At 37.4% G+C, this 15551-nt stretch overlaps 1 protein-coding gene across 10 annotated transcripts in view; it reads right to left on the reverse strand.

Annotated features, from left to right (window-relative positions):
• LOC107807932 (uncharacterized) overlaps positions 1 to 15551 on the reverse strand; it is a 47788-nt gene that overhangs the window by 11766 nt on the left and 20471 nt on the right. For all 10 annotated transcript variants that reach the window (XM_016632409.2, XM_075254709.1, XM_075254710.1 and 7 more), the window contains exons 19-22: positions 15148 to 15296; positions 4549 to 4692; positions 4282 to 4389; positions 2760 to 2867 (exon numbers count right to left, since the gene is read on the reverse strand). In XM_016632409.2, the coding sequence (XP_016487895.2) occupies positions 2760 to 2867; positions 4282 to 4389; positions 4549 to 4692; positions 15148 to 15296 (509 nt within the window). The remainder of the gene's footprint in view (positions 1 to 2759; positions 2868 to 4281; positions 4390 to 4548; positions 4693 to 15147; positions 15297 to 15551) is intronic.

The raw sequence follows: 15551 nt of genomic DNA on the forward strand, positions 1-15551 counted from the left end.
CTCAAACATCTAAATTCAAGATCAAGTTCTTTCTTGTAGTTTATACTTTATACTCCCCAAAATTCTCTATTAGAAAATTTACAAAGTCTGATTTCATTTATAAAATTAAAACAAATCCATTTCATTTCTCTTTGTAATCAGCATTTAGGTTCCGTACGAATCTTGTCACATTTCGTTGCATAATCTAGTATTGCTAGATGCTGACATGAGGCATGTTTAAACCCTGAAGTTATGTGACACCCTGTTTAGAGATGCTTTAGTGCAGTCATCAAAGCACTAAGGCATGCACCTTATGGACTCTGTCATTAAGAGTCTAGCACTAGACGATAAATAGAGTTGGCGAATTGGTATATCGATTATTAACAAAATGTCATGAATAAATTATTTAGACAAATTAAGAATTGAGAAATTATAAATTTGTAAGGAAATTAGTTACCAAACACCTCAAGTGGCAAATTTACATCTGAATCTAAAATAGTTCTGGAACTTGATTAACATGACAGGAGTGTTCCAATCGCTTGCGCGCATCTCAACCATTGGGTACTTGTTACATCCCACCATCACAGGAATCGGGTAACTCTTCCTACCAAGGATTAGGCGCATGGTAAGAAATCACCTAGTTTTTTTGTCTTTGCTGAGATTTAAACTCTGGTTTCCAAAGTTTGCATCCACTTCATGGACCACTACGCCACAACCTTAAGTACTACCTAACATGATTTTTACTTCCTATATTTCATTTAGTTAATTTTTTCCAATATTTTAAGTAAGTCAATTTCTCAAATAATAATTGTTTACGTAACTCAATTTCCTTCCATTACACATATAATTTAGATTACTTCAATAGCAGCTGCCAAAGTCTTTTTTTTAATTATGCTTTGCGCTTCAAGCACCGGCAGACCTTGACATTTTTCTATATTCTTCAGCTTTGGCAACTTTGGTATAATCTAAATCTCTCTTAAAGGTCATTTTTCTTTTTCTTTGGATTCATATCTCTTCCCCTTGCTTAGTTAATAGTAATTTTAAACTATTTTCTTTTTCTTAGTTAATGACATGTGTCACGACCCCATTGATGCGTGACATACTTGTTTGGAAAAAGCGATTAAATACCAATGCGATGTGTAAAAGACACAGTTGGAAAAACGTTTTGGTTTGAGAAGGCCGCCCGGGTAACAGGGGTGTGTCAAAGGGATTTGCGTTCAAGATGAGAGGGCAAAGTATGGATTAACCCAAATTGTAAAGGAAAACGACTTTAGGTCTAACTCATCCCCAAAAAGTAGCTTATGAGGTAAGGATTTAACCGAACCATACAAGGAGATAGTAACCCATTCTCTCCATGTAGGACACTTAACAAACCATTCCCCTGAGCACACCAAGACAATATATCTTAGCATGTGGACTACATAGAGCACACTTTCTTTTTACCCAAGAATAGGAATGGGTTGATATATCATGTTAAGAGAAAGAATATTAGGCCTAACTCAACTACAATAGTTAAATCATGAGGTGAGGATTGTCTAACACCATATTAGGAGATAACAATTCATTCCTTTAATCAATATGGGATACGTAACAAAAATTATGCAACTAGATACACATGTAAAATCGCATGAAATAAATTAATTTGGAAAAACGCTCCTTGATAGACACATATGGCATGAAGAACATGAATTGAGGAAAGTGGCAGAAGCTAGATGCAAAAGTGAAACACTGAATTCATGATGGTTTTGAATATAAGCTATAACATGTGACTCTAGCTGCATCATTTCAGTTGGGATGGGCTACAAATACAAAAACTATGAAGCAGAAAACGAAGGATCTTTCAAGGATTATGCCAGGGGAATACTCTTTTTTCAAAAGAAAGGTTAATAACTTTACTAAAAATGGGATAAAAACTCCCGTGTAAAAGCAGTATACCAACAAGCATACCAGGATAAATTATAGTCGTTTCAGAATAACGGCTGAGATAGCAGTTTACCCTGAATGGGATAAAAACATAATATAAAATTGTCAGAAACTTTGGGATAGTACATGAAATTCACATGTTTTGTTTTGACCATTATTGTTGTATACCAAAATAAAAAATGTGAAAGTATCCCCTCTCTGACAACATACGCTTTTATGTGAAGGGACACTCAATGCAACATAGTAACAGAGCAAGCAGAGCTCCTGATTCAAGTCTTACTGGCACCCAAATTAATAAAACAATTTTCCACATGCTTGGCCAAAAACAAAAGAACTAGGCAAGCACGTGAGAAGACGTGTTTGCAGACCTAAATAAATAAAGGTGTCCCCTCTCTGACAGCATATGCCTATAGATGAGGTGGTCAATTAATTCAACAATTACCACTACAGATAACTTTGGCAAGTTGAGGAAAGTAGGTAGCTGGCTGAAAGAAATTCGATCCAAATTTAGATTAGACTAATGCAACTATCAGGCTTGGAAATGAGACAGCACCGCAGAAACAGAATTTCAGCACCGGTGCAGCAATACCTGACCTCAATACGGAAATTAGCACTGTAAACCATGATAACACAGGAAGAATAGGGACCGACAATCTTCAAAACCTTAACACAGTTAAAGGAAATAATCTAGTGAAACTGTATTATCCCAACAATTGCAAGGGTGATATCAAAGTGAATGCATCCATGCTCTAGCGAAATGAACAGAAAATTCCTTAATTCCAAAGAAATGTGGTAAAACAACAAAGCAAGTGCATTTTAACTAAATAGTGATGATAATATCAGGATTTACAACATACAGGATTTCGGAAGAATGACATCAATGATATCGCTGCAGTAACCACAGGCACTGGTTTTGTCATTGATGACATGATTGCCTGATGAAAGACAATAAAATTGGGCACATCCTGAAATAAAGCACAAGCAGATCTTAGTATCTGCTTCAAACATATCATAAAAGTCAAACAAGATCAGGGATATCCATGACCAGTGGTCACTTGAAACTAAAGTTCAGTCAGCCTGTGTGCTGTAAATTATTTGTATACACTGATTCCAGCAGTAAAAGAAAGCAGAAAATAGAACTCTGAATTCTATAAATACCACAGATGAGAGAGAAAGAAACAACTCAAACAGGGTGTAGGTATGAAAAAAGAACTCTGACAAAGATCATAAATTCCAAGCTGGGACCCCTTTCACTTTATTAAAGATCAGAATACTTTATTCAGATCTCTCAAAATAATGCAAGTGTCATTGGCACCTGGTGTTGTTGACAACAGACTCAATCTGCATCCCCAGAAAAATTAAACTCGGATTCAACAACAACAACATTAGCTAGTGTATTCCCACATTGTGGGGTCTGGGGAGGATAAAGTATATGTAGACTTTACCCCTACCTTGTGGAGGTAGAGAGGATTTTTCTGAAAAACCCTCGGCTCAAGAAAAACAATTCACATCAGGTTTGAACAAGAGAACAGTAATGAAGAGGCCTTGTTGAAAATACTAAAAACAAGAACATTAACAACAGCAAAATAACAACGCAATAAGATAACCGAACAACGGATAATAATGGAAATCGCAGAATAAGAAAAATACGAAATGATAATTCTAATACTGATATATGGGGAAAAAGGAGGAGATACGGTGTCTCAAACTCGACGGCCTACTAACCTTTTACCCTAATCTTCGACCTCCATATCTTCCTATCTAGGGTCATGTCCTCGGTAAGTTGGAGACATATCATGCCCTGTCTAATCACTTCCCCAATACTTTTTTGGCCTACCCCTACCTATCCTCGGACCCGCAATAGCTAACCTCTCACATCTCCTCACTGGGGCATCTGTGCATCTCTTCTTTTTACATGCCCGTACCATCTCAGTCTCACTTCCCTCATCTTATCGTCCACATAGGCCATACCCACCTTGTCTCGAATAACTTCGTTCCTAATTAAATCTCTCCTAGTACGCCCACATATACACCTCAGCATCCTCATTTCCGCTACTTTCATTTTATGGGCGTAAGAGTTCTTGAAAGAAAAATAAAGTCAGATTGAGCCCAAAAAAGAAAAACGCATATTATATTGCTCTCATCCTCTCTCACCCACAGCAGAAGCAGTCATCCCAGGATGAATTTCTCAAGCATTTCTATTCCCATAGAAATAAGCTAGTTAGTAAAAGACGAGAATGAAATTGTCTTTATTAAACCTGAGGTGGAAAAGAAAGGGGCACCGGGATAAAAGAAAAGTGAACTTCCTTCCAAGTCGTGCAACCCTTCAAAGAAGTTCAACGTAAGAGATGCTAGTTGCGAAAAATTTATGAAGCATACCCTTGAGAGATCAGAAAGCATACTGGAAAGAATATCCAATCCCAAGACAATTGCCTGTTGTAAACCTTCGATTTCTGTCAGCCCATAAAGTCGGCTAAAATAGAGCTTCTATTGAAGGTGAAGATAAAACATAAAACATAAAAAATGGTTAATAGAGTTTATCTTCAAAACATAAAGCAATGTTATCAACTGCTGATCCTACATGCTGGCTGAGCATTCAGAGCACATTAGGAGTTTATTAGCATATTCAAGAGCTGCAAGATTCACCTCCAGGCCATCTGAAGTTGTACAAACAAGTCGAAATAGTGCACTGTGGATTGAAGAATCACCAAGTAAAATATCCCTGACCACTTCACCAAGTTTCTGGATATTTGAAATTGACAGAATGCATTTCTTCAATACTTCAAGCACCTAGAAGCAAATAAAAACAAAGTCCATTTCCCTTAGTGCTCAACAAAAAGTATTACATTTTAAATGATTATAAAGTCAATATGTAACACAAATAGAATGACTCAGTAAATAAATCAATACTGGTGGGTATTCCACCATCTGAAAAGAGATGGACTAGGATTCCAATCGCAGTTACCTTTCACCCTTCAACAACAACAGAAGTCGCATTAATCAAGCTGACCGTACACCTTTTCACATGAAATATTTACACAAATACATACATATGTATGCATGTATTGGTGTTAGATAGCAGCCTGAGAATAAAAACATCTCAATAACCACCTACTATCATGCACCAGCCGCACCTCACCCAAGCAAACTTTATACTAAATCACATTGTTTCTCTTTGAGGGAGAAGGTTCGATGTAGGATTCATTGTGTAATATTGGAGCATAATAGACCAAAATATGATAAGCTAGTAAGCTAATCAGAATTAAAACATGATTGACTAAAAATTCCTTATGCTCCCCAAAGAATTATTTTTAATAACAACTCCGCAAAGAATGATAATCACACTATGTAATAGACAACGTAAGATTAACTTCCAAATGATAACCCTCCAAATGTGTTACATCCCGCATTTTCGTACGTTAAAATTTCGTCGTAAGTTAATCCACGTAAGTGCGGGAATAAGATTATTTTGGAATTATAAGTATTATGCTATTTCAAACAAGGGATAAGTAAATTCGTGAAGGTGAGAGGACACGTAAATCGAAGAAGAAAGTTTCGTCATCGAAGTTTGTCGATTTTGGATAAAATACGGTCCGAGCTATAATACTCGGTATTTATGGACTAGTGTCATACAAGGTACCACATGGCCATGATAGTAAGGTGTATAAAGTGTATTAAAAGTGAGTATCATTTTATGTAATTTGAGATAATTCTTAATTATATGTGTAATTGGTTATTTATTGGGTAATGTGATATTACTTAAATATTTAATAGATTATTGGATAATGATTAAACACCCCAACTAAGGAATTAGGTGGCAGCACCCTAATCCCATTTAAATGACTCATTTAGTCTTGCATAGATGTCATCTTTGTAAGGATTGGGATGGATTTGTCATCCAACTAGTGGGCAACACCCAAAAGCTTTCAATAACTTGTAAGACTATCACATTACTTCACATATTTGGCAATGTAAGTTCATACGTCTTACAAACCAAATACGTGAATTGCAAAACATTTAATAACATAGCAAATCCATGGTTGAACGTGAGCTCTTTAAAGAGCAAACGAATCCGTACCAAAAAAAATTGATAACGTTGGTTGATTGATTTTGTAAAGCGTGAATTGCAAATTCTAAGAGAATCGGTTCAGGTATGTTAAGGCTATCCCTTCTTTCTTTTTGGCATGATCTATACAACACGAATGAAACGAGAAAAAGCACAAATTTCATAAATGATTCTATTCATAGAAATACTAGAGATGTCGATGTTCTTGATTCCCTATGTGTCATATTATTCTATCATCTGTTCATTAGTCTCAAAAAATACGTAAGTTGATAAAGTTTGTTTCATGATATTGATCAGAGATATAATGGTCTTATGACGTACCGAGAGATTTTATTAACATATTTTCACATGCATTTCATGCATTTACATATGCACATTGACCCATGACCAGATGGCGTTATATACGCGTATATATATGTATATGGGATATGGGAAAGGTTATGGCGTTATATACGCACCACCACCTGATCAGCTGGTATACGTTGATGATTTTGCCCATAGTGGCCGAGATGACATGATGGGATGCCCTTAGAGGCTTGATGATATTATGAACACATGTACCTATGCACGACATGACATTTATATGTATATGCAGGACACTTTAAATATTAAAGGATTTCACAGAGCTATTCAGATTTACATGTCGAGTCTTTTACTCCATGTTTCTCTCATGTCTATTGTCTACTGATTTTCATTCCTTACATACTCGGTACATTATTTGTACTGACGTCCCTTTTGCCTAGGAACGCTGCATTTCATGCCCGCAGGTCCGATAGACAGGTCGAAAGACCTCCAAGTAGGCGATCAGCTCAGTGGAAGAGCTTGGTGCACTCCATTTACTCCGGAGTTGCTTGTTTGGTCAGTATAATTTAGATGTGTATTGTTTGGTATGGCGGGGCTATGTCCCGACCTTTACGATATTATGTATTCTTAGAGGCTTGTAGACAGATGTCGTGTATACGGATTCTTGTATGGCCTTGTCGGCCTATGTTTTGAGTATATAAAGGATCATGTCGGCCTTATAGGCTCGTACGTCATATGTATAAGTTTGGATTACACGTTGGATCGTCCAATGTCGAGTATTTCTCCATGTTTTATTCTACTTATCTCACGATAGCCTCTCTGGCTCATTTACCTATTATGATAGTATGATACGAAAAGATATGTTATGTTGGTACTCGGTTGAGTAAGGTACCGGGTGCTCGTCGCGGCCCATCGGTTTGGGTCGTGACAAAAGTGGTATCAGAGCAATTCTGTCTTAGGGAATCTACAAGCCGTGTCTAGTAGAGGCTTGTTTATGGGTGTGTCGTGCACCACACTTATAAGCATGAGGCTACGGGGCATTTAAGATTGTCACTCTTTCTTCCTACTCTAGATCGTGTGGTAGAGCTCAGTTGTAAGAACTCAATTTTCTAAACTCTATCTTACTTATAGCACGACGATACTTACATCCAAAAAGACGGTTGATAAGATATACAGGTGTGGAAGAGTTGAGTCAGAGGAACTCGATTTTTGCATCATGCTTATGATGGATAAATATGAGGTATTCAGCAGATCATGTGTATACTAAGATGTGTAAGCTTTTTGATTAGGATCCCTAAGGTAAGAATGCCTATTCACTCTTACGGTAAAAAGGAATAAGGAGGGAGACACAAGTTTCAGCAAGTAAAAGAAGCAAAGTGAAGAAGGGTACGAGGCACCCAATTAATGAGGATTATCAATATTACAGTTCCGGCAGAAAAATATAAGCATTGTGAGTTAATCTCAACAGTAACAGAGGTATGTATAATTGGCCACATCCATCTCAGTTATACCGTACAGGTGTAGATTAAGAAAAGGGGCAAGATATCAAGATCCAGCTGGGATTAGAGTAACCCAAAATGATGAATTGATTATTTGCGTTAGTTGACATTTCCGAAGGATATTGCAAATGTGCTAATAGATCTCGTTGTGAGACACCTAGATGGCGCACTCTAAAATAATACAGCTAGATATGAGTACTATAAAGATAGACACTGGAAGGCTTGAAGGTATAAATATTACCTTAGTGTGGCTCGCGTCCCTAGTAGATCGAGAACGTTAAGCAACCTGAAGAGCCACTGTATGGAGCAAAGGGGAGCTAAAAGAAAAAGAATATCTTGTTCGAGTTTTCAGAATAAAGTGATAGGCATAAATGTTAGCGGAAAATAAGAAAAGAGCTAATAAAGCATTATGAGTAAGATATGATACATGGATGACAACGGTAGATCAAAAGATGATAGTATTACAGAATCTATAGTCAAGTGAAGGAAGAGACGAGAGGTGACAGGCCTTAGGACAACAACAGAGTATAGGCTATAAAGTCATATCCTCACTTCGAAAAATAAGTTCGTGACTCTAACGCAACTACCGGAAGGAAAAGTCAGACCCCAGAATAATAAAAATCAGTATGCGCTGGTGAACAAAATAAACTAAACGTGAATTGGGGACTGAGTGATATGATAATAGTCGGCATCATGAGAATTTCAGAGATTACGTTCCGGCGATAATAGAATGGACGACAAAAGAATACCTTTTAAAGGTCATTCAGCAAGATGCTTCCCTAAAGCAATCAATATGAGCAAAGTTAACCTTAAGGGACTATGTGCGCCAGTTACACTAAGTGTCATCCTCGCGAGTAAAGAATTTGGTTATCCTTGGTACAAAAAGCATTACTACAAGGCGAGTAAGGGTAATCGATGATGTGAAAAGATACCAAAGATGAAGAGGTAAAACATCTATAGGTAGATCGTCGTAGCTCCAGCTCTTAGTACTCCCCTAAAGTGGGGAAATATGGAGTGATGTGGCGTGAAGTCAGAATTTAGTGGTTCTAGTAATCATGGAGTGGTAAAGGAATAATGCGGTAAAATGAAAAAGGGATGAGATTGCACTCATCCAAATCCTACAGATATGCTACGATTCCAAAACATTATGCAAGCACGACGTCAAGGAAGGGAAGTAAAGGTTCCGACCCGGGATAAAAAAAAAAAGAGCTAGTACGAGAGGTAAGTTAAGACAAAGGAAATACCCCAAGAAAGTTTACGTGAAATATTGATATGATAATGGGCCAACGAGCAGTTAGCAGTTGATTCAGGAAGAGCCTGGTTAGGGCTAGACAAGAAGATACAGATAAACCAATAGATCATGCAAGATAAACATAGTAAAACCCAGTACAGTGAATTCAGCCTCGCAGTTATGACATCGTGACCTTTGAAAAATATTCAGATAGGAGTTTAGGTAGTCAAAGGTACCATATGAGTGTTACGGAGATAAAAGAGAGTGTCACTGGGAAGTTAGTCAAAATATCAGTTCAGAAGCAACCCTACAAGCACAAGGGCGTGGAAATAAGTAACTACGGATAATTATAGACGAGGAAGGACATCAAAAATTCCGCCGAGTATACGATGTAATAAGCTCACAGCTTTACAAGAATCAGAAAGTCCTCCCTAAATACTACGATGAAAGACTAGCTGAGGAAATAAGGAAGAAGACTTCAACCTAAGCACAGTGACCTAAAGAAGAAATGGTCGTGTAACAACACCCTCACAACAACATTGTAAGCGCTCCAAAGAAAGTGGCACCTACCGTGGCTAATGAATGGAAAGTAAAATCAAAAGTAATATTCGAGATCATATGAGTTGCCCGAAAACTCCGGCATGCGTAGGAATTAAGATAAGCTAAGTATGCACGCAACAAGGGGGCAGAAAGACCAGGAAAAGTAATAGCTTACATTTAAAGAAAGCTGAGAAGGAACGAAAGGAATTATTCGATCAATGATCTAGAGTTAGTTACGTTATGAACGCACTTAAGAGTTCGGAGTATTATCTATGCAGCATATATGTTGATAATCATACAGACGTAGAAAATTCCGGTATAAGTTAAAAGAAAAATGAGCACAGGTCACGGACAAAGGATCGAATTGTTAGAAGATTGAATCATGGGTATTCCATAGCGTCCTTGAAGGGATAAAGTAATAACTAACACCATGAAGCGCAGATCGGAAGATAGCTTAATCTTACATAAAGGTTGATCAGAGGAAAGAGGAAACTAAAGAGTTACATCAAGGCAAAATACATAAGTTGCCACCTGACTTATGGCCTAAATCCCCGTTACACACTTTCTAGGAACGAATATTACTTTACACACCCAACCTTTCCAAAGTGTATCTAAGACACACCATTTTTTTCTTAACCAGTTTTTCAGAATATGTATAATATCACGCACCAATAAGGTCGTGACACATGCCTAACTCAAAGAACAAAAAATAAAAATACTAAATTTACACCACAATTGATATATTTAAAAGAAAAAAAAGAAAAAACGAGAAACAACCCCCCCTCCCCCGTCTCTTATCTTCTTTAAACTCCCACACCAAGCCTCCTCTAAACTCCATGGAAATACCCACCAAGCCTCCTCTAAAACCCCACAGCCATGGAAATACCCACCAGAAAAAAAAAATCACATGAATCAAGTGTTGGCCATGGCAACCACCACTATCGTCATGGCCAATATTCACATAGATCTTTCACATGGTGCTTTAAGTGTTGGCCATGGCAGCCATCACTATCACCATAATTTTTAGAGCAAAACCTACATTATAAACCCTTTCTTCACACCCATTCAAAAAAAATTAAATTTTTGAAGTCAAAGAAAAAATAAGCAGATCTAAAAACAAAATTATGAAAACAAACGGAGAAATCAGTCATTGATTTCATTAGCAGATCTAAAAATATTTAAACTTGAAGGAGATGACTAATTAATTTGAAACTTGGACCTAGCTCTAAAACTATTTTTGTGTTTCAGAGTTTAATTAATGGAGATGACAAAGTAGGTGTCCAGGGGAAGAAGAAAATGGGTGGGGGTGTGTGGAAAAAAGACCAAATTATTTGGAAATGAAATAACTAAAAATAGAAAAGAAAAAAATAACAAAGGCTGGGGACATGTGGCATTTAGATAATGGTTTAGACCCGAAAGTTTTACATTCACTCGCCTCTTTTTTGTGTAAAATACGCGCGCGCCAGCTGCCAAAAGTGGTGTGCATTAGATACACTTTGGAAAGGTTGGGTGTGTAAAGTAATATTCGTTCCTAGAAAGTGTGTAACAGGGATTTGGACCATAGGTCAAGTGGCAGCTTATGTGATTGAGAACATTGTAGAATCACTCTTAATATCAGAGGTGCAAGAGAGATAGTACATTAGCCATATTTTATGACAGCTCTACGATAAAACCAGGGTACCAGCCTTATAAGAAGTCAGCATGAAGCTCCTACCTGGATTGTGTATGCACTAGCGGTGCAGGTATTATAATAGAGCTTCAAGTTATGGACGTGAATTATACCTATGTGGAAGGGAGGTCGTGAAAGAGATACAAGATACGATGCGAGATTTAAAAGTAAGTAAGGTAAAGGTGAACAACGTACGAGATACTCAAATGCAGAAGGCTGTGAATAGTCCATACTTCGGATAGAAGGCTAGAAGCATGAGGATTCAGTATCCAGGAATGATAGCAGCATCGTCAATGGTAAATTTTCCAACCTATGGGTTCTAGGTACCGAGAGATCTAGCCAAGAGAGTATAGAAGAGTTGGAGACGATGAAATGTCTCGCTTGATGTTCCAAAATAATACAAGGAAATATATGGTAAAGCAAGATTGCGGGCAGTATAAATGGATATATGTAGGCCACAAGCTAAAGTATGATAGAGCGACCAGGCTTTAGGAAGACAAGAGTAAGAACAAGAAAGGGTGAGTGAGAAGGTGACGAGAATGGATAAGTCATCGGGATTAAGCCCATCAAAAACAAGAGAGCTGATGGTTTCTCTAAATTATACAAAGTTCAGGATAGCCTGAATGAACTCAAACGAGTCTAAGACTAATGGCATTTAGAAGAGATGGAGTGTTGCCCTGACAGTACAATGAGGGTGTAATTGTGATAGATAAAGAATGACGTTTGGGCCTTCGATTGAGTAATGATTTGAAGAGGATTTCATGAATTGTACGGGATTAAAATACCCACGTAAGGTATCACATTGGGATGCTATGAAATACGGTTATGAAAGTATAGTATCGCCCCCAGGTGGATTAGCCTAATCACTTCAGATATCCCCCGATGAGACGTAAGCCCTAATGGCAAGGTATTACGTAAAAAAAGTTTTAAGTTATCAGTAGTATATTGTAGATCAAGATTGAGGTGAATCAACAATGGATGGACAACAGTTACAAAGTATAAGATGAGACTAGGCCGTCATTCTTAAATAGTAAATTAAAGGACTTATATTTATACATATGGGATAAGCAACGAAAGTAACCTGGAGTTCAGTAGAAGACCTCAGTAACGATAAATTGAAGTAAGAGTTATGATATAATATGACCTACCTAGATGCAGTAAAGTCCTACGCATGGATAACCGAGTCTATGAAATAAGATATAGCAATATTCGTAAGTTCAATGAAGTATCGGGCAAAGTGACGCCTAGAAACATCTTTTCAAGCTCCGTATATGCTCACAAAGTGACGCCTAGAGATTGGCTAAAAACTAGAGGAAAAAGGAGAGAAGAGTCGCATAGGCGCACATACAAGAAAATTGGAAAGAGTCCAACCACTAGTCGTGGTGTGAGAAACAGGCCTAACGGGGTAAATACCCTGGCCTTTGGAATTATTCACCGAACAGTTGCCTATATGGCAATGAGAGTTCTAAAGTATTCGCAAGAACTATAGGTTATGATAATGACAAGTGCATAGTCAACATTCGAGGACGAATGTTCCAAAGGTGGGAATGATGTTACATCCCGCATTTTCGTACGTTAAAATTTCGTCGTAAGTTAATCGACGTAAGTGCGGGAATGAGATTATTTTGGAATTATAAGTATTATGCTATTTCAAACAAGGGATAAGTAAATTCGTGAAGGTGGGAGGGCAAGTAAATCGAAGAAAACAAGTTTCGTCGAAGTTTGTCAATTTCGGATAAAATACGGTCCGAGCTATAATACTCAGTATTTATGGACTAGTGTCATACAAGGTACCAGATGGCCATGATAGTAAGGTGTATAAAGTTTATTAACAGTGAGTATCATTTTATGTAATTTGAGATAATTCTTAATTATGTGGGTAATTGGTTAATTATTGGGAAATGGGATATTACCTAAATATTTAAGGGATTATTGGGTAATGATTAAACCCCCCCAACTAAGGAATTAGGTGGCAGCACCCCAATCCCATTTAAATGACTCATTTAGTCTTGCATAGATGTCATCTTTGGAAGGATTGGGATGGCTTTGTCATCCAACTAGTGGGCCACACCCAAAAGTTTTCCATAACTTGTAAGACTATCACATTACTTCACATTTTTGGCAATGTAAGTTCATATGTCTTACAAACCAAATACGTGAATTGCAAAACATTTAATAACATACCAAATCCATGGCTGATCATGAGCTCTTTTAGAGCAAAACGAATCCGTACCAAAAAAAATTGATAACGCTGGTTGATTGATTTTGTAAAGCGTGAATTGCAAATTCTAAGAGAATCGGTTCAGGTATATTAAGGTTATTCCTTCTTTCTTTATGGCATGATCTATACGACACGAATGATACGAGAAAATGTACAAATTCGATAAATGACTCTATTCATAGAAATACTAGAGATGTCGATGTTCTTGATTCCCTATGTGTCATATTATTCTATCATCTATTCATGGGTCTCAAAAAATACGTAAGTTGATAAAGTTTGTTTCATGATATTAATCAGAGGTATAATGGTCTTATGACGTACTGAGAGATTTTATTAACATATTTTCACATACATTCATGCATTTACATATGCACATTGACCCATGACCAGATGGCATTATATACGTACCACCACCTGATCAGCTGGTATACGTTGATGATTTTGCATACAGTGGCCGAGATGACATGATGGGATGCCCTTAGAGGCTTGATGATATTATGAGCACATGTACCTATGCACGACATGACATTTATACGTATATGCATGACACTTTAAATATTAAAGGATTTCACAGAGCTATTCAGATTTACATGTCGAGTCTTTTACTCCATGTTTCTCTCATGTCTATTGTCTACTGATTTTCATTCCTTACATACTCGGTACATTATTTGTACTGACGTCCCTTTTGCCTAAGAACGCTGCATTTCATGCCCGCAGGTCCCGATAGACAGGTCGAAAGACCTCCAAGTAGGCGATCAGCTCAGCGGAAGAGCTTGGTGCACTCCATTTACTCCGGAGTTGCTTGTTTGGTCAGTATAATTTAGATGTGTATTGTTTGGTATGGGGGGCTCTGTCCCGACCTTTACGATATTATGTATTCTTAGAGGCTTGTAGACAGATGTCATGTATACGGATTCTTGTATGGCCGTGTCGGCCTATGTTTTGAGTATATAAAGGATCATGTCGCCTTATAGGCCCGTACGCCATATGTATAAGTTTGGATTACACGTTGGATTGTCCAATGTCGAGTATTTCTCCATGTTTTATTCTACTTATCTCACGATAGCCTCTCTGGCTCATTTACCTATTATGATAGTATGATACGAAAAGATATGTTATTTTGGTATTCGGTTGAGTAAGGTACCGGGTGCCCGTCGCGGCCCATCGGTTTGGGTCGTGACAAAATGTCTGAGAAATAATTCAACAGCATTAAGCTACTCCTTCAAACAAAAAAAACAAAACTACTCCATAGGTGTAAAATATCGCATTCTACTTTTTGAGAATCAGTATAAAATTCGACTAAGAGTTGTTTAAACAACTTTTTTGGTACATTAAAGCGAAATTTTCCCAGTACTTCCATCTGCTGTCTAATTCTCTTAGTATAATTTCCAAAGAAATTCTCTCTGCAGATTAGTGATGTTCACTCTCAAAAAGCAAAAAGTGACTGCCAATATTTGGTGGAAGGAGTTATAAATCGAAAAAAGCTTGACCTTCCCCAAATTGGTACATTACGTGAATAATTATAGTTGTAATGGAGCTTCCATAACCCTCGTATTCTATATCGTCCCGAGTAAAGGAGACAAACAAAAACAGCACCCAAACATTCTCAAAGAAAAGGACTGCCTTGCATCCAAAGCACGTAAAAGTTATAAGCAGAAAATTACATACCATGTAAGTAAGCATAGCTGTTTAAATTATAGGAAATCCAAGGAATACCTTCAGAGTCACCTTCCAGCGAGCATGCTTGACTTTGTAATTCCAGAATTCATGATTAACAAGGACATACTGAATGGAGAAAATGACAAGTGCAAGGACAACATCATTTTCCATTCCAGCATCCACAAGCTGCATGGTGAGGTCAAGCACTGAAGATCACAAAATAGCGTGTAAGGACCTACATAAAACGATCTAAAGAATCTAGTCGCACAATAGAAGAAAATATGCCACCATGATTAATGGTCAATGTCAATGAGACACCAAAAAACAAATTGGATTAGAAAAACGGAGCAAGATATGTATTTTTTTATGTTTTTTTTATGTTAACAACAGAAGAAAATAGACTCCCTGTATAGCTGCAATCAGAACGCCGACGACATTATATAAGATACAAACATGTTATA

The sequence above is a fragment of the Nicotiana tabacum genome, chromosome 6 (genome assembly GCF_000715075.1).
Source record: "Nicotiana tabacum cultivar K326 chromosome 6, ASM71507v2, whole genome shotgun sequence".
Classification (NCBI taxonomy): Eukaryota; Viridiplantae; Streptophyta; class Magnoliopsida; order Solanales; family Solanaceae; genus Nicotiana; species Nicotiana tabacum.